Genomic DNA, 20497 nt, shown 5'->3' with positions numbered 1-20497 from the left:
CTATTTGGTTGAGCTCATAGTTAGGAATCACTGTAAAACCCAAAGAAACTGTGTTTACACAGTTAATCTTACACCACTTTTGGGAAAAAAATAACATACAAGCACAAAGATCTGGGAAGGAGCAGAGTTTTCTTATAAGGTAGCAAACGCAATCTGAGGATGGTCACATAGTTTTACTTTCCATGCTTCTATATACTTCCAAGACATAATAAGGAAAATCAATACAAAACATGAACCTAACTGATATACCTTTCTCCCCTCTTACTTGAAATCACTCTTTGCTTTATGGTTTACACAATATAATTAAATTTTCCACTATAATAGATGGAAAAAACAAATGACAGTATGAACAGATCCCAGGCCCCCAACTATGCTGGTTTAGCCGGAACAGTCCCAATTAATCCACTGTCATCCCACTTTCCAGCTGCTTTTAAAGTATCCCAGTTTTTCTCTTCTCCTCCCACTTCCCCCCTTTGTCATCAGTTTATTTCTATTGCTGTGAATTGAATTCAAAGTGTAAAAGTAGTGTGTGTTCCCTTAACTTAGGAGAGGAAAACTAGGGGCAGAATTTTGCCCTTCCTAGTAAACTCAGGGGAAAGCAAACTCCTACAGCCTCTCTTAGCTTGTGTCTTCTTCCTCATTAACTACACTCTGATGTTGCTCGGCCACATGTGTCACACTTTTCATCTGTGAAATGTTGGTGGGAATTAAAGCTTACCATATCAACCAGTATGATTAACCACACTAAAATGTCTGCCCTAGGCCATCCTTAAGTTCTGCTTCTCTGCCTACTCACTCCTGCCAAGCCTATGTGCTGGTTGTTCCACTACCTTTCCTTTTTGGTGAATATAAGAGGTTGCAGATGCATGAGAAAGATTCTCCAACATTAGGACAGTGACAGCAGCATGAATTGCCAAGTCCAAGCAGTTAGCTGCTTCTAAAATAAAATAAAAATTAAAATAAATGTTTTTTTGAAAAACAGCAAACTTTGCAGATGCCTCGCACAACCCCCCACAAATCGCCTCTAGGGTCTTCTGGGGTCTCCAAATTTTTTACAGATGTGTGGGAGAAAAAAATATATAACCATTTTTTCCCTAATGGAAATCAATGGGCAGAGATAGGCATTCTGGGTTTCCTGAATCTCACTTGGCATTTGAGGCCCAAACAGAAGAAGATCAGATCCTGAGCAATGAATTAGGTCCAGATCTGAATCTCTAATTTGGGTTCCAAAAATAAATAAATTCATTTTAAAATAAATAAATATATACTGTATATATTTTTTTAAAGATCAAGGGTTTCCTTTGTATAGCCTTAATAGACATTATCCTGACTGTTCAGAATCCATAGTTTTCTATAGGGCAGGCAATTGTCAGCAGTCTACATTGTAATAGAGAGTGGTTGGGAGATAGTTGTGTCAACAGCCCATACTATATACATAGGCAGACAATGTTGTGACAGGTTATCTCTGGCCAGCTCATGCACACAGGTCTTGATGACTTGTGACAAGTCATCCTCTTTATTTAGAATTGAATCATGGACAGGTGCAATTTTATTATGAAGTGACAGAGACTTTTTAAACAATTATTTTTATTAAACATAAAGACAATGATGAAAACACGCAGGGGCAGCTGTGTTGGCCATTTAACAAATACAAACAAAAATCCATTAGTGATGCCTTTATTGGCTAACTGAAATGCACAATATACGTGTTACAACAAGCTTTTGAAGCTCCATAGGCTTCTTCATCAGGCAAGATGTTACAAACCAAACTGGAGGGGGAAAAACAAAACAATTGGAGATGTTATTCAGATGCCTGCATGTTGTCTCAATCCTTAGTAAAGATGGTATGCTGGGGAGGATATCTTTTCCAGGCAGGCTTCTCCTCCTTCTGGCCATGCGGCAATAGGGAAATTTTCAAAGTCCAAGAAATTTAATAATAATAATAATAATAATAATAATACATTTTATTTATAGACCGCTATTCCACAATGATCATAGCGGTGTACAGTAAAAAATTGCAATACAATATAAAATACAATGTGACAGTTAAAGGAGGGAGAAGTCTCGTCCTTCAGGCAGTCCCTGATGTTGCTGGGTCTGCCTGATGGCTCCCTCTGAGGCCGAGGTGACAGTTAAAGTCCATTTGCCTCTCAACAAGGGACCCCCTCTTTTGCAATCCAACATGTCTCCATTCCAGTGAGGCCACAGGACTCCTTATAGGCAGAAAACAATGGAATCCTCAAGAAGTCTCCATGTTTTTGCATCAGGAACATTTTGGTGGTGTAAAACATGCAAATTCAATCCAAATTTAAGAAGAAAAAATTGTTTTATCTTGGCTGAAGTCCCAGTCCACAGGCTAATCTTCATGGTTCCCCTGTTGCAGCTACAATGCAGTATCTCACAATACAGAAAACATTCAGAGGTAGCCGTGTTGGCCATTTAACAAATACAAACAATGAAAATGACAATGATTTATATTTTTATTTGTATGCCCTACTAATTTCCTCCTTGTCCCTGAGGCTTCTTATTCAAAGATTTCTTTTTGATCAATATTGTTAATTTGTCAGTTTCAGCAAGATCAATTGTCTTCATCAGCCCGTCTTCTTGTGTTAGTGTGTCAGTGTCTTTCCATCTCTGGGTGTATATTATTCTTGCTGCAGTAATCCTATATTATGTTTCTTCTTTTCATGTTTCTTCTCTGTTTGATCGGTCCTGACCTCACACTTACAAGCAATGTCTCCAGACTAGAGGGGAGGTTAACATGACAATCCCAAGCATCAACAGAGGCACTCATGGTGGGGAAAGGGGAGCATAGCTGGGGGATAAATTGCATTCTGTGCCTATTTGTTTCAATATGATTAGCAACATAGCTATACCAATACAGATGAAAGTCAAAAGGTATAAGTCAACATTTGCTATGCTTCATGTACTAACTATGCTTCATTTTCCTGTTATATTTTATATTGGCATTTAGTCTCAGAGTTCTCCAAAGTAATAATCTCCAACAGAGATATACTCAATTTGTTTAGGTGAGGTATGTGTGTTCTTTTCAACAGCCAATGATATCTCCTTTCTCAATTCTACAATGTCTACTCACTACTACTGACTGACACCTATTGTTTTAAAAAAAATCTGTGGCTAATTGGCTATGCTTTTTTATACAACCTTTAGTTCCAATGAGGATGTAAGATGGTTTAGAAATACATTGAATTAATATATAAACCATTTATGAAAGTCTAGGCCTGGAGCTGAAGTATTCAAATTTGCTATTAACTTGTGTTTATTAGCAGCTTTTGCAACCTTGAGCAAGGACACCCTCTCCTCTTATGGCTTTAAGGCTGAAAGTGAAACCTGAGGCCTCATGGTGTATTAGTCAAATTGCTGCTAATCATTCTGGTCAAATGTCAGACTCTAAGGCAAACATTAGCACTTTGGCACTGGGAAGGGGGGAAAAACTCCACACATCCCCTAGGCTTCAAACTGTTAGTAGAACTTGAGAATTAACATTTGCTGGTAAGCTCATGACCCCACACAGTTTAGAAAAGCATAGAATGATAGTTTAATGTCACCATTCGCTAGCAAGGTTTCTGTGTATCTTTTTGTTTATTTTCCCCAGAGCTTGATGAATTTATTGTTCAGGTCAGTTGCTTAAAAATGACATGGCAGGGAAATAATTTCCTTCAAGAATCTTTCTTGTGTGGTAGGATTTAGCTTTTTCAAATCAGTGGATCAGGACAAATTTGTTAGGTGCTCTCAGAGGAAGAAAGCCTGCAGTAAATACCTATTTGTACCACATCTTGCATTGTTTTTCCACTCTATTTCCACTCTTTACTACAGAGCAGTGGTTGGCAACTTTGCCAAATCCAGGGTCCCCTATTGCCCCCCAGGGACTGCCATGGGTTTCATACCTGAAACGTAGTGGGAAAATCATGCCATGGAGTTTCAGCATCAGGTTCGAGAAGTCATTTAAATTGCTTTTAGTTGGTGCTACTGGCTTTTTGAATAAATTTAGCACTGCGATTTCCAGTGATTCTTTGGGAGGAACCTTCTTGCTTTGTGTGTTGTCCACTTCTAAAATTTGGAACAACTGGAAATATAGAATGGATACATGTGTGCATTTTAATACATGTTTTCTTGCTTATTTTTTCTACCCTCAAAGTATTTGCAAAGGGGAAAGGGTAGTCAGTGGTAGGGTGGCAAAATGAGCAGCAGCTTCTAAGTCACCCATTGCCTTCCTTGCCCATTAGTTGTTCCAGGCAGGGTGCTTCATAGTGGAGTTCACACAGAGAGATACATTGTCTTTTCATGATCATGAATACTCCCCCTCTTCTAAAAAAACAAAACAAAACAAAACTGTATTGCACTGATTTGTGTGAAACCATCATAGCTATTCACATTACCTCTTGGAAAAGTTCCCTCTGTTCCCATGACATATGGCCTCTAATATTTGCACACAGTCTTTAAACTGTTAAAATTGCTGTCATTCTCTGAAAATGGGAGTTGTTACAGGCATGAATAATCCTGTGTAACATCTCTGGGGGGGTGTCACTATCAAGGTTGCCTACCCTTTCCTCACTCCCAGATGTTGCCTGACTAATTTCTGTCTAGATATTCTTCTGTTCCCTGTGTCCCTGCGAAGAGGATTGTTCCTTCTGTGATGGCAGTGTGTGTATGCATGTGTACACTCAATCCCCTTCCTGACTGAATTTGTTCGTGATCAGCCACTCACTCCTGTCTACCAAGCTGAGTTTTTGGTTTTTTGGCTGTTACAAGTTAGACACCCCCCTGCCTGTTTTATATATCGTGTTTTATATACCCTGTGGTTGATCACAAACAAATTCAGTCACACAGAATCATGCCAGGTTCCAGTCTGCTGTGCCTTGCTTGTCTGAACTGAGCCACCAGCCTTTGGGGACATGTCATTCTGGGAGGTGTGCATAGGTCTGGTCCACGAAAGGGTGTACCCTGGTGAATACATTGGCTGACATGGTCAACACTCCCATCATCGAATGACCTAAGCATTGTTCATCTGTAATTGATTAATTAAAGAAAACAATCTCCCACATTTGACTTTTCAGTCAGTACCAGTCACAAATGGATCTACTTACTTGACATGCAATGTGTGGGTTATTTCACCTAGAATGCTAGTTACAGACATATGGTATGGGTTACAGCTGTATTTTTGTATCCACATATACAGCTCTAGAGTTCAATGTATGCACACTGCTCTTATTAAAGTATTTATGATGGCAAGGAAAAAGGAACTTACCAACAGCCTGTCATTCTTCTTAAAAAAACCAACAATCTATACATGCTGCGTAAACATTAGCAGAATCTTCAAATGTTGCTTTTTCCTTTGCAGTGCCCAATATTGACACTTTGACTCATTAAGTTTTCCTAAGAGTTAGTTTGTTTGAGTCAGGGTACAGATGCTACTTATGAACAGCTTCTTTTATAATCTCATAAAAACCGGCTACTTATTTATACCCTGTAGTTTATTATAAACAGATTAGACCCCAGATTTTAATATTAATTACTTTAATTACATGGCGGAGAGGAAAAATGTAGTTTTTCTCCCAACAAAAAAAAGAACATTTTCAGTTTGACATTTTTAAAAAATGCCTTGCAGGCTCCATAGCTATTCTTGCCATGGTGTTTTATTCTGTGGCAGGTGGCAATTGTAGCAGCAAGGAGCAAATAGGAAAGAGCAGCAAGAGATAGGGAAGAGCAGGGAGAGAAAGCTGACTGCACATTGCCTCATGGTGCAGAGGTGCACATGGAAAAGAAGGCCTCCATGGGCAGAAAATGGGAATGTGGAGGTCTTTACTGGTGTCATAAGCTCAAAACAGAGATGAGAAGGAGTGAAATTATAAATGAGGGGTTTTTTACCTGTATTCTAATAAGGGTTTTAGGGAAGTAATGAGATCCTAAAATGTAAAGATCTGCAACAGAGCACTAAAGTTAGAATTGTCCAAGCCATTATATTCCCTATCATCATGTATGGATGTGAGAGCTGGGCAGTGAAGAACCAACAGAAAGAAAATAAACTCATTTGAGATGTGGTGCTGGAGAAAAGTGCTGAGGATACTCTGGACAACCAAAAAGACAAACAAATGGCTCATTGAATAAATTAAACCTGAACTTTCCCCAGAAGCCAAGATGATGAAACTGAGTTTGTTGTACTTTGGCCACTTCATCAGAAGTGAGGACTCATTAGAAAAGTCAATAAAGCTGGGAAAGATGGAGGGTAGTAGAAAAAGAAGACCACATGTCATTTAGCTAGACTCAACCATGAAGGCCACGGGCCTGGATCTACAGGACCTAAGCAGAGTGGTTAAGGGCAAGGTGGGTAGGTTGGAGATGTCTTATCTACAGTGTCGCCATGAGTTGGGGCCAACTCAAGAGCAGCTAAGATCAACGAGATGTTAGTGTAGACATAACATTCACACTTTTTCACTAACTTTCCTATCACTGATTGCAATGTAAATTGTGCTTCTCATTTATAAGCTAGGCCACTATTGGCATATTGTAAAAGGCTCACTTAAGAAATAAAAAAGAACAAAGTCATGATTCTCTCTTTGATTTTATTATAATCAAGGTGTGGCAATCTATGTTCCCTGATTTAAAATAAGCAATCACAACTTGCCAGTAGTACATTTATTTTTTCAAGATTTTACGATTTCTTCTAGCATGTCTCTTAACATATGGAGGAACTGTCATTAATTTTCTGTAAGAATTTGAGTCCCATTTTGTTTGGGTGGCATGGTGGTGAAGTAATCTATACTCTTGCTTGGAAAATGGCTTAGGGAAAGTTTATTTAAACTGCAGGTTAGTACTTCCTATCTGAGGCTTTTAAAAATACATTGCAGTTCAGAGTCCTGGCTGTCAAAACAGGCTACTGATCAGGAATTGATGTCAGTAGGCTGGTTGCTAATCTCACCTAGAGATTAAATGGGTGGCCTTTTTATTGTGTTAGTGGTGAGTACATGTGTTGGTTTAAATTATATTTATGTAGAATCCATAGCTTTTGCTTAATAAAAACAGAGAAGGCAGTGTATTTCATTTTATTCTTCTAAATTAGTAGATTTGTGTTTAAAATATTGGCCGCAGTACAGCATGTTTGTTCTGCAGATAGAGAAGGTTGGCTTCACTTCTGCAAGGATTTAATGTTTGTTTTGTTCCTGTGCAAGCGCATATTTGTACTGCTTCTGTGGCAGTGATATTGGAGTTTTCTGTATGAATAAATGTAGACTGGGAAGGAAGCTGCAATAGCTACTGGCACAGCAGGAAATGGAAAGGATAGGTTTTTCCCTCCCATTTTCTACTGTGTCAGTTGCTATTATAGTTTTTTTGTCCCACAGCAATAATAATTAGAGAGCTAGCATGGTGTAGTGGTTTTAATGTTGTCCTAGGACTCTAGCAAACCAGGGTTTGAATCTCTGCTCAGCTGTGGAAACCCACTGGGTAGATTTGGCCAAGTCACATTCCTTCAGTCTTAGAAGATTACAGTGGAAAACCTTCTCTGAATAAACTGTGCCAAGGAAACCCTTCCGTAAGATAACTTTAAGTCAGAGTTGACTTGAAGGCAAATAATAGCTAATATATATATATATATATATATATATATATATATATATATATATTCCATAGTTTTATCACAATGACCATTAAAAATCAAAGCCAGTCCATTTCTTGCTTTGTATGATTTACATTAATCATTTCTATACTTTATGAAATTAAACTCCAGAATAATCTTCAAGGATCTGCAGGCAGCTCTTTCCTTGGCTAACAGCTGATGACTCAGTGCTCAAGAAAGACTGAACAAGAATGGTGGTCATGTGAGTATAGTCCGACACTGGTCGGAAGGGGCGTCATCATGGCGTGTGAGCACACTAATGACGCCAGGAAGCTGCTCAGAGCAGCTTATTTTGGGCCGCGGATCAGTGCCGCAGCGTGTGGCTCCTGCGGCACTGATCCAGGACATACAGGGGCGGTGTTTAGCCGCTCATCTGTATAGCCCCTGAGTTAGTCTGGGGGACAGATAGGAATTATACTCAGGGCAATTTGTGGGGTTCAGATAGGATCATGAGACAGAGTTAGTAAGATATGTTAGAGTCAATTAGGATTAAGATACATTAACTAAATAACTGTAACTATATATTAGGTGCTTGTTTAATAAATTATTTTAATATTACATATACGTGCTTCTGTGGAGTCTACAATAGTGTTATTGGAGTTCAGCAGTGGTTCAAGGATCATGCTGAGCAGTGGTTAAATCAGAAGAAGGATGGGCAACTATGAAAGAATGGAGGCAGCATTAACCCCACCCAGGAGACTTTGAAGGGCTGTGCCCCCCCTCCACACACACACCCACGTTGAACAAATAGGGATATAAAATACATGCACATTAAACAAATACGGTGATAAAATGCAGCCTTGCCTGATCCCTTTGCCAATTGGGAACCATTCTGTTTCTCCATATTCTGTTGAAACAGTAGCCTCTTGTCTGAAATATAGATTCCTGATCAGGAATATCAAAGGTAGTGGTATTCCCATTTCTTTAAGAATTCCTTAGCTTTTCGTGATTTATGCAAAGGCTTTACTATAATCTATGAACCACATGCAGATTTTCTTCTGAAATTCTTTGGTGCATTCCATTGTTTGCTGTGTGGTTCCTAGTGCTTCTTCCTTTCCTGGACCCTAATTGCTCCTCTGGGATTTTTCTCTATATATTGGCCCAAAATATAGTGGAAAATTCCTTCATGCCCCCAGAAGGACATTTTGGAGCAAAAAAAATTGCAAACATTTTGTTTAAGCCCTGAGGTTTCAGGGGAAGGGGAGGGTCTCCAAAGATGGTAAAGATGCCCACCAGAGGGCATTTTGGAACATTTAGGAACAGAACAAAAATTTTGTCTCCTGTGGAGCTCTGGGAGTCACAAAAATGGCCCTGGGGACAGGCCACATTTTGCCCCCCACTGCATTAAAAGAAAGAGGCTCACACAGGGACCACAAGGACTTCTAGATGCTCCTACAAGTGGTATTGGTAGCAGTGGAGTACGTGGAAGTCCCTATATCTGGTGACAGTGGTATGATAAGTAGAAATCCTTATATTCATGAACTCTGTATCTCACTGTGATGCTATTACTGATAAAAAACGTGAAATGTCTACTTTCACAAAGTGTACTAAAACATTTTTTAAAGGTATGTTTTTGCTGCAGAGCTCTTCTGGTTTTTAATTACAGAGGGAGAGAGAAAGAGAGCACTTCCTGTTTATAGAACTGTCACAAGCAATGATTCACTTTGAACATTATGCTACATATTCATCAACACTGAGGTATCCCACATCAATGTGTGTGTAGAGGAACTGGTTGTTTTCACAGAATGAATGTGTCAGGAACTGTCTCACCATGGTCATGCTAGCCATCTTGCTGCTTTAACCTTTGCTACCCAGTTTGCCCATTCTGAGACTTACGGGACACTTGAAAGTATGAATGGTCAAAATGCATCATTAGTTATTGATGTAACTTCTTTCCACCTAGAATTATGTCCCGCTTTCTTGTTCAGCTTCAGTATCAGATGTCTGTTCAGAGGACTTGGATAAATATTTTGTACAAAGTGTTAAGCTGGGGTGTGGAAATCAAATGCCTTGGAAGCTACTCAGAGGCTTATTTGTGTACTTGTTTGTGTGCACATACATGTGTGTTATTACAGTCATTTAAAAAAATATTGCAATACTAAGAATAGAGTAGGCAGGAATTCTCACTGCAATCGGTAAATCACCCATTTACGACATAAAGTTTGCCACTTGGTACCAAGAGTGAAAATAGCCTGAAGGCTATACACACCTTTCAGTCCTCTATGTAGTTAAACTTGTTTAATCCCAGTAAAGTCAAAAGGATTTAAGTGAACTAACTCTGAGCCGGGTTGCAGTAGATGTAAGGAAGTGGACCATTTTAAAAATAATCTCCCAGGTTTCCTATTCCAACGAGTTTAATAACCACATTTATAAATATATTTGTATGTTCATATGATATTGATTCTTAAGGCAACTCAAGGGTCTTAAGTCAGTAAGTATTAAGTATAAATTCTAAAGCATATAATGGTGCGTGCTATTAATGTTTGCAAATTTGCTGATGTTAGTTTAAAGTGCTATTTCTCCACCAGTAAGTAAAATTGGAATTTTTCAAGTGTTTGGATCCCTAAAGCTTTCTCTTTCAATTAATTGTTACTTCAAAAGTAACTTTAAAGTCAGTTGTATATCTTAATTTATTTCTTTGAGGTTTCATGGGTAATTTTCAGCCTTTCACTTCATGAAACAGGTATGCTCTCCAACTGATACATCACCAGTAACTGAATGCAGATGGTGTCCTAAATGGAGCGGAGGACATTTCTTTTAAGAATTTGAACCCTGTGGAGAAAATATGTCGTTAGTATCCCAATTTCAAAAGACAGGTCACATTTTCACTAAGATGAGCAATGTTGGTGGCATTTTAACATCTTTTTCACTGTCTGCTTCCCTCAGGAATGTGATAGACTTTGAATAATTTGAGCTAAATATCCAAAATGTCTGGGTGGATGGGAGTATGATAAGTTCTTTAGAAATGTGGTAGTACTTATGACCACTGATGGCCCTAGTCAAATTTCCAGTGTGGGACTTCATGGCTATTTACTGTATATATATATTTTTTATTTCTGACCAATGGGGCACAAGTCTAGTGATCATATCCTTTGACAATGGGACACCAAGCCACTTCTGTAGTCAGTGAAATAAGCAAACAGAAACTTAGCAGTTGGGTATTCGGGAGCGATCAAATTCACTATGAACAATGGGACCATGTTCCTTGGGTGTCCTTATATTTGTGAAAGCTCTGTTGGATGTTGTCACAGATAAAACAGTTGTTAAACTTTATCTTTACATTTATGCATTTTTCTTTTCTTTTGGAATTCAACTTTATACCTTGAATCGCTGCTGTTAGATTTCCTGTTCTAACCAAAAGATTTCTTAGGCTCAAGCTGAGAATGACCACACGTTTTGCGGGGAGGTGAGGGAGTGGAGTAGATCGTGTTGCTGCACCAGAAATAATACATTATGTGCCTTAGGTTAATGGCAGAATATAACTTTGGATATCTGAGATACAAATTTCTCTGTTAAAATGGGGGACACTTATATTAGTTCAGCTATGAAAGAGAGACACGGGGAAGAAAGGATAATTCCCCAAGGAGTTGCATAGGATAATAAATAAACCAAATGCCTACTGAACCTTAAATTCCAAAGTCACTTCCAGGAGCTAAAGCAAGGATATAATTTATTTTCTTAATTTTTTTTTTTCACCCAGCTGGTTCAAATAACTCCTTTGGCAAGGTACCCTTGTAATGAGATACCAAGTGAAAATTGTTCTTTGTCAAATGGAACTAATAAGATGGAGAAATGGCAAAATCATGGCCTTCTAGCTGCATGCTTAAAAAAAAAGACTTTACTATCTGTTGGCTGTGTTTTTGTACTCCGTCAGGGTCCCTACTGCTGGATCATCTACTTAGCATAATATACTTCCTTCTCTTGTCTGCTTTCTAAGCAGATAGAAAAGATAAAGGAAGCACAATTAACACATATTAAAAACAGTAGACTGCAGCAAACAGATTTATTGCCTTCATACAATCACTCAGGAAGGCTGTCTCCACGATAGGAACTCACTCACATCATGGTCTTCCCCCTCCCTTCCCATGCTTTAATGACAAGGCCATCCTTCATGTCACTTTTTATGCCACCATTACAGTTTATTAGGCCTGGCTGCTATATTAATAAAATAGTAGCACAGTCTTTTTAAGAGGATATGAGAGAAAATGGCTTCTTGAAGGAAAGCAGAAGACTGGCCAGGTAGGAAGTAGGAAAACATTATTAGAAAAATTTAATAAATATATTATGTCAGATTGATTAGTGTCTTCTGTTATGGGCCCAGTCCATTACTGTACCTATGTAGAACCATTTTCTTAGTTTTAAAAACCAGTTACAGCTTATGGCAAAAGAAATGGTATTTACTAGTTTAATTTTAATATTTTATCTGTTCCAGCAGCAGCTGGTGACTCTCATATCAGTTGGTCAGTGTATCATCCATGCTGTGGCTAGTTTTCAAGGAGTTGTCTAGGGTCCTGAACCTATTTAGGCAATACAGTTCAGCACCTTGGAAACCTCCATTAAAGTTGGAATTAAAAGCTGGATTGGATTCATTAGCCCACTGACATGGGAGGTAGTAGCCATCACTGCTCTGCCCTCTTGATGGTATTATAACTAGGAAAGTGAGTCCTTATAGAGATGACAGCACCATTAAGTAATACTAAACATTAAGGTATTTGTTGTTGTTAACTGCCTTCGACCATGTGGATGAGACATCTCCAATACCCTCTGTCCGCCACTGTTTTGCTCAGGTCCTGCAGGCCCAGGCCTGTCTCCTCCCTGATTGAATATAATCATCTGGCATGTGGTCTTCCTCTCTTTCTATTGCCTTCCACCTTTTTTCTCATTCTACTTCTCTTTCTTTGTGTCTCTTTGGGTGTATCTTTACAGTAGAAATAATGCAGTTTTTAAAAAATATTTTATTGAGAATTTTCTATTTTATATATATATATATATATATATGTGTGTGTGTGTGTGTGTGTGTGTGTGTGTGTGTGTGTGTGATATCAGCATTGACATCATAATGAACATTCACATTATACATGGTATTTACATTAGCATTAAATTATTTCCATTCCAAATCTTAGACATAATAAAAATCCATAAATAATTCAGTTTGACACCATTTTAACTGCTATAGCACCATCCTGGATTGTATAGTTTTGTATGGCCCCAGCACTCTGGCAGGGAAAGCTACAGACCTTATAGAAGTACAGATCGCAGGGTTCCATCGGATGGAGCGACAGCACTTAACGTGGTGTCACACTGCATTATTTCTACAGTGTAGATGTGCTCTACCTCACCCATCCACTCCTCCCCATTTATTTTTCCTGCTTTTCTGTGACTTCTTGACCTGTTTTTCTCTTTCTTCCTCCTATCACCTCTAAGCTGCTGCCACCCTTGTCCTGCTGGTAGAACCTGTGGCAGCAGAAACAACCACCTACTTCGTGAATTATCTTGACCAGTGATAGTGTGGCAAGTTAGGGCAGGGAGTATGGTGCTGAGTAGAAGGCAGCTCCAGGCAGGCCCTATTTGCTAGCAACTCAAGAGCACCACATTCTGCAGTCCAACAATAGCTATGCGATTTAAATATTTGCATGAGCATCTGATTTTGGTGTTAACTCCCTATGTGGACCAATAATGCACTCACAGGAACACATGTTGATTACTGTATTACATGGATTTGAAATATAGGGAGCAGGTTCTGCTATTTCCCCATCTATTCTTTGGGAATATATGTCTTAGTATATAAACCCTTACAGTAAGGAGGCCAGTTTAGGAATCTAGGTTTCCAATGACAGATTTCTGCTAATAAATCTTATCTACTACCAGTATTATTTGTTAAGGAGTTCATGATGTAAAAGTGCTGCTATTCAACAATAGGTCACTGTACTTAGCAGACTTTAACATTTAGAATATCTCAGTGTTGGGGCTAAAAATGCAGTATAATATAGTAGAGTCCTTGTTTAACATAGATAAAGTGAGCCACACAACTTCTAAAATGGAGTAGAGGACAAGAGCTGATAAGAGTAGGAAAGGATGATAGGATTAGGAGTTACTGACAGGCACTGGACAGAGCAGTCACACCACAGCAAGAGACGTAGGTATTAACAAAGTGAGAAAATACAGTGTGTATCAGCTATGTATTTTGATTCCATTTTGGAGTTCCATACATACATTTCATTGGGGCAATTCATGTGCTGTCAATCCAGATTCAGTGCTTGGGCTCAAGTTGAGAAATCTCATATACTGTGCCTGTGTGAACTGATCCATTATTTAAGACTTTCTATTCCTGTCCTACAGCATTGCCAGTTTATATTAGTACCTCATTTAAAAACCTCAGTTATCCAGTTCTTTCAGTGTTGTAAAGTTTTTATACATAAGACCTTTCTAAATCACTCTCATCCAGTGATGGAGACTAGAGTCGATTGACTTGGACTCAAGTCAGGCTCATGTCTCTTCAGTGACTCGAATCGGACCTGAGTTGGCAATAAATGATGCACTGACTCGACTTGAACCTTGTACATTTTTAGTGACATCTTTGCTGGCCTAACTTCATCCAGAAACAGCTAAGGTTTTAGACAATGGGCTTGAAGTGAGTGTTGAAGTCTACTCAGCAACCTGTCTCTGCTGTTCATTGGAGGAGCCTTCTAAAGCTTTTGAAAAGTTTTAGAAAGATCTTTTCACCTCAAGCCCATGGCCTAATATGTTTGCTATTTCCCTCTGATTTTTTTTAACCTAACTTTGTGCACATATTCTTGATTTTCTAGTTATTGAAAGTACCCCCACACACCATCACTACCACCACCATCTTTTTTTTTCTATTAAGTTTGGCTCCCAGACTTGAGAGTTGACTTGAAAGTATTTTGCAAGGACTTGAAACTCAGCAAGACTTGACACTTGACTTGAAACTAGAGTAAAAGAGTCTAATACATCACTGCTCTCAGGCTTACTGAAATCCTTTCTTGTTTATTTGTAAGTAAAACATACTATTTCCACTCCTGTTTACTCTCCCGTCACTATACATAAGAAAGATTGCAGCCTAAGACTCCTTATTAAAACATCTGATACTGTGGATGGATTATTTAGGTAAACAGAACTGCTAGGTTCACCAGGCAAAAAACAGACACAGGAGGGTGGATCAGAGTTATCTTCATCTGTGAAGCATGTGGGTGGAAATTGCTCTGTATAACTGTGTTACTCATGGGTTTCATGCCAATACCTTACTTGTGCAACCCTCATCACTGAATGGGATGAATTGGACAGACAGCTAACTCATAAACAAGACTGGAGTATGGCATAGACTTTAAAAATGAACAGCTTGGATTAAAAATAGACATTAGTTTGAAAACAATGTTTTGGCCCTAGGCTTTTGTTACAGAACTTTGTCATTTTCCATTACCTGTTCTTTTTTAAAAAAATCTTGTAGGCTAAATGTTGTTTCTCATCTAATCCATGGGGGAAGGGCAAGGGGGATTGAATTCATTTCTACTTTCCTTCCCCACCCTGCCAATTCTCATTTAATAAAGCATAAATCATGCCAGAATGTGACTAAGATCAGCTTTACCAGCAGTATTAATTAGCTTACTCAGGGCACTTTCTGTGGCAACTTCTGTTTTAAGTTGTTTAAGGTTTGAAGAAGAATCTGAAAATAAAACAGTAGAAAGATACAATTTTCTTGAAGCAACTATCTTTTTTATACCTAACATTTGTGCTTTATGTACCATTTAGTGCACAAAATAGTATAGATTATCTGGGGACTGTGTAACTGTACACACAGCAACTGTATGCCTTCTTTTGTTAAAATTTCCATATACTTCATCACAGACAGAAATTTGTTCATTCCTTGATCATTGTAAAGATAGTGCTACCTCAGAATAATTTTGAAAGATTTTTGTGAAAAGTGTGGTAAGAAACAAGAGTGAATGCAATGCAACAGCTTTAACAGAAATGAAGTAATGTATGTTTTGGGGAAATGTTTTACAGAGATGGATGTTTGTGAACCAGACAATGTCTTTGGACTGGATGGGCAAATTGAACACAAGCTGAACTTCCTCCAGAAGAATGTACCCAAAGATATGAAACTTGTGCTTATTGGGCATTCAGTTGGTTGTTATATTGCCCTTGAAATTATGAAACTTGCTCCAGAATTACAGGTATGTCAGATTTGCTAATCTCTCTTCCAACATCACACTCCATATTGACTGTGTATTTTCATAGCAATGAGCTTAGTTTGTTCAAGATGGTTGGAAAGGTAGTTGGTTTACATAATGGTCTTGCAATGCTTTTGTTTATATTTATTGCAAGTCGATGAAAATCTGATGAGTGTGTGGGATTTAAAGGTAAAAAAGTAAATATCATGACTGTTCCTGTTGGCACTGAAACTGAGAGCTGATTCACACTTTACTTTTTGAACTTAGGAGTAGAAATGGCAACCTAACAGGTGCTGGCTGAGAAGCACATTCGTGTTTAAATAGCCAAATTCTCTGCAATCTGATTCTTTGCCAAGTGTTGCATTTGTGTTTAATGGAAGTAAAACATGATCCTTTTGATCAGTTGTGCCATTTAAAATTGAGAGTCCTTTCTTTTACTTCTGTGTAAGGGACAATCACATCTTCTATATGCCATCCTCTCTGAACAATGCCCTTCAGCACTCTGATTTGGGCAAACAGGCCAATCTCTGTGCCAGAGGATAAATGAGATAAATCAGATGTTAGGAATGGAAATGCATGAAAACCTGTTCCAGTACACTTCAGCAATCCTTGAACCAAAAAAAGTATAAAGAGAAACAGAGTACAGTACAAAGAGAAACACAGAAACAGCTGGGTTAGAATATATCCACAAACCCCAATCCATCAACAGTGGGCTGAACAGAGACAAAGGGTTCCTGACACACCACACATATAATAATAACTAACACTCCAGCCTCATGAGAGCACTTGGCCAGTTTATTACACTTGTTTTCTAGTTTCTAGCCTGCATACACCACATTCCAAAACTCCCTCCCACCATTTCATGTGGACACCAACCCCCACCTTGGCCTTAGGCAACAGCTTTCCTCCTGTCTTTGTCCCTCAACGTCCATAGTTGAAACTGAATTTGTCACTTCATCACCGTACCCACAAGCTTTACATTTCCATGGCTATTCATACAGTCTGCTTATGAAGGTCCTTTCTGGCCACCAGTTCACTCTGCGCATCTGAGGAAGCAAACCAAGGCCTGTTACAGACAGCCAAAATAAAGCTGCTTCGAGTCACAGTGGAGGTATGGTGTTTCAATGATGCATATGTCCTAAGAGTCCAGAAGTCGCACTAAAGCCACGCTCCAGACTGGAGCGTGGCTTTAGTGTGACTTCTGGACTCTTAGGACATATGCATCATTGAAACACCATACCTCCACTGTGACTCGAAGCAGCTTTATTTTGGCTGTCTGTAACAGGCCATAGTCTACGAAAGCTTATGCTACATCTTTGGCTCAGTTAGTGTCAAAGGTGCTACAAGATCCCGTTGCATACTGATATTTTAGATTAGCAGAACTATGTCTCTGAATTCTAAGTGAGGGTAAACCCTGGATCAAGTATGCCATTGAAAGTATCCTCTATTTGTAGTCTTCCCCATTGTTCTCCCCTGCAGGGGACAAATAATAGTCAGAAGCACATTTCTAACATGGTGTAGGAAGGCAGGGCAGAAACTAGGGGAGAAGCAGACAATGGCAGGGAATAAGATTCTGTTTAAGGCTCCCTTCTGTCCTGTTTACCTCCACTGAGGGCAGCACAGCATGGGAATATGCAAAGGAGTAGTCTAGAGTCCAGTCCAAAGGTCGCACAATACCAGTCAGAGAGCCAGAGGTCTGATAACTTGAATCCAAGAGCAAGGCCTACAAGAACAACAAGATTGCAAGACTGGTTATTGACTGCAAAAAATGTCTGCAGTTGGAGGTCTTTTAAAAGGCCTCAGCTTCTCTCAGCTGAAACCTATTAGCTCTCCTCTTAGCTTTTAGCCTGGAAGACCTCCTCAAAGACTCCTTGACCTGTCTTCTCTGCACAGGTCCTAGCACCTGCAGCCTGGACTCCATAGAGTCTGTTTCTCCCTTTGCAGCTTTCTGAGACTGCTGAACCAGGGAGCCCCAGATTTGCCTGAATCTTCTGACTGTGTCTCTAAGTCAGGGGCAGTTCATGACACCTTCAGTCTCCGAGCCTCTAGGCCTACTTAGCCATCTAGTCTAACAGGACCATCATGTCTTTGTGTTTTCCAACTCCCAACTTTCATTCTTCCATATGCTGCCCTCACCCACTGAAGGGCATCTGAGGGACTCTCCCTCCCTCCTGGAACCAGGGCAAAGCAAATGTTGCCAAAAAGGTAAGTATTTCCCCACCCTTTTTTCTCAACTGCTTGATCAAGATTTGGAGTGGGGTGGATGAAGGAATAAGAAAGCAAACCAAACCCTCAGCTCCAGCAGTTGTTTCCTGCAGCAGTTGATGCTGTTTCTACCCTAGTTGGCAAGCATCCCTTCATTGCCTTATAAATTCAAGGGCTGCCCTCAAAACTAATGACGCCTGACGATCTTTGGAACAAAATGCTATTTTAAGTGGTTGCATCGTCTTGGCTGTTAGGCTGCTGTCACACTGCAGAATTAGTACAGTCTGATATCACTTTAACTTTCATGCCTCAATGCTATGGAATTCTGGGATTTGTAGTTTTGTGAGATACTTAGCCTTCTCTGTTAGAGAGCTTCTGGTGCCATAACAAACCACAAATTTTAGAATTCCTTGAGGTGGAGCCATGATAGTTAAAGTGGTGTCAAACTACATTTGTTTTTCTGCAGTGTGGCAGCAGCCTAGGTCAGAAGATCTGGGTGTGTATGTAGCTGGGCAAGAAACTTCCGATGAAAGGAAAGGAGTGGGGAGCACCATTACTAAAATCATTTTGAACATTCTTTAACAACAGTCCACTAATCCTCATTTGCGACAACTTTCTATGATGAAAGATTTTCCACGTATTCACGCGCCAAAGAGGTGTGTCACACTTACTTGGAAGCAGGCTGGAAGGTGCAAAAAAAAGAAGATACCGCACATTTCCCCCCTAATTTATTAAATATATTATGATTTTATGTTGTTTGTAGCCTAAAATAAATAAGAACATTTTTTTTCTATTAGATTTTTTACTTCTGGAAAGTAGAATGATAGCAAAACAAAATAACATTTCATCACACATATATTTTAATTTGTCCTTGTATACAGTTCTTCTAGTTAAGATTAACTCTTGTGATAACTGAACTGTCAGTAGGGATCAATTATAGTATATTGTTGTAACATATGTGGTCATATAATAGTCCAGTTCAGAAGCTCAGTTACCATGCAAAGGTTCAGGAGGGAGGATGCTACATTGTTGTTTTCTGAATGTGCAATTTCAATTAAAAATTGCTATTTACATTTAATATTTAAAAATGGAGACTTAGCATATAGAGAAAATAGAAGTGTTTCTTTGGTAATCCTCTCTTGCTTAAATACTTTCCTGGTTTCAATTATTCTGAATTGTTCTCTTCTTTTCCCCATTCTAACCCCATGGATATTGCTGGGAGAGTAATGATTTGTCATTGTGTTGAAACTATAGGTATGTTTAGGACACTTTGAGAGAGCACTGTGTGCTTGAAGTTAACTTATGACACGCTGCATTTAAGATGTGTTCAACAATAGAAAATATTTATGTAAGCCAGACTGTTGCACAATTTCTGCCCTTTGCCAAAAATAAGTTAACTGTTATGTTTTATGACATATGAAGTGTGATAATAAGAAACTTGTGTTTCCATCTTTTCTCTTATTTTTATTGGAATATTTTATTCCCTGTAGATATCAGGCACATATGTGTAGTTTAGTAGCTGGATCATTTGTGTGTGTTTGTGAGTACTTTCACTGTATTCTTTCATTATAGGATTCTAGTTTTTTGGTCTGGTCTTTAAATGTACTGTTTTTTAAAGAGGATTTCACTGCTGTGTTTTTCTTGTTATGAACTGGAACCTAATGTGCTCAGTTTATTATCTTAGTAGCTGTAAGTTGTTATGTTCACTATACACCTATTAAAAGTTTGTTTTTGTTTTTTAAACAACAAATGTTGAAATTGAGAATGAAATCTTCTGAAGGACTGCATGGAAGAATACAGTTTTTTGAATTTCTGAACATCATACATCGTCTCTGTACAAGGCCTTTAGCTCAGATTTTTGATATACCAACAAACCCTGTCCCCTTGGCTGATCTGTCATCTGCACATTACTGGACATCACATCTACATGGAGCCTATTTGCATGGACCCTATAATGTGTAGTTTCCATATGTGCAATTTTCAAGTATCTAGCACATAAGCATACATGTGGAACTTTTTATGCTGGGCAAGCTTGACATTAATAGAATTCAGAGACATAGCTGTGTTAGTTAGAATATCAATATGTAAAGGGATCTTGAAGCACCTTTGAGACTATCTGAGCAAAAGATGTTGTATTATGAGCTTTAATAATAATAATAATTATTATTATTATAATTATTATTATTATTATTTCCCGCCTCTCCCTACAAATCGATGTGGGATTACGTCAATAAAAATACAGTACCATATAAAAATACAATCAATAAAATAATAAACATTGCTATTAAATCAATAAAATACTAAATTATTATCCAAAATTCATACACTCATATTCAGAAGTGGAGTCTTTTCTTTCAAAGAAAGTAGACCAAGTCTACAAAAGCTTATGCTATATCTTTTGCTCAACTAGTCTCAACTAGACACTCCCTTTCCATATTGACATTCATAATATTACAAACACCAACTC

The 20497-nt window shown here is 38.6% G+C and overlaps 1 protein-coding gene across 3 annotated transcripts in view; it reads left to right on the top strand.

Annotated features, from left to right (window-relative positions):
- LOC149305232 (lipid droplet-associated hydrolase-like) overlaps positions 1–20497 on the top strand; it is a 113570-nt gene that overhangs the window by 22542 nt on the left and 70531 nt on the right. For all 3 annotated transcript variants that reach the window (XM_089477695.1, XM_089477696.1, XM_089477694.1), the window contains exon 4: positions 15659–15828. In XM_089477695.1, the coding sequence (XP_089333821.1) occupies positions 15659–15828 (170 nt within the window). The remainder of the gene's footprint in view (positions 1–15658; positions 15829–20497) is intronic.

This window comes from Sceloporus occidentalis, unplaced genomic scaffold (assembly GCF_023333645.1).
Source record: "Sceloporus occidentalis isolate IW3139 unplaced genomic scaffold, rSceOcc1.0.p SCAF_12, whole genome shotgun sequence".
Lineage (NCBI taxonomy): Eukaryota > Metazoa > Chordata > Lepidosauria > Squamata > Phrynosomatidae > Sceloporus > Sceloporus occidentalis.
Note: the sequence above shows the minus strand (reverse complement) of the source record. Positions and strands in the feature narration are given on the sequence as shown.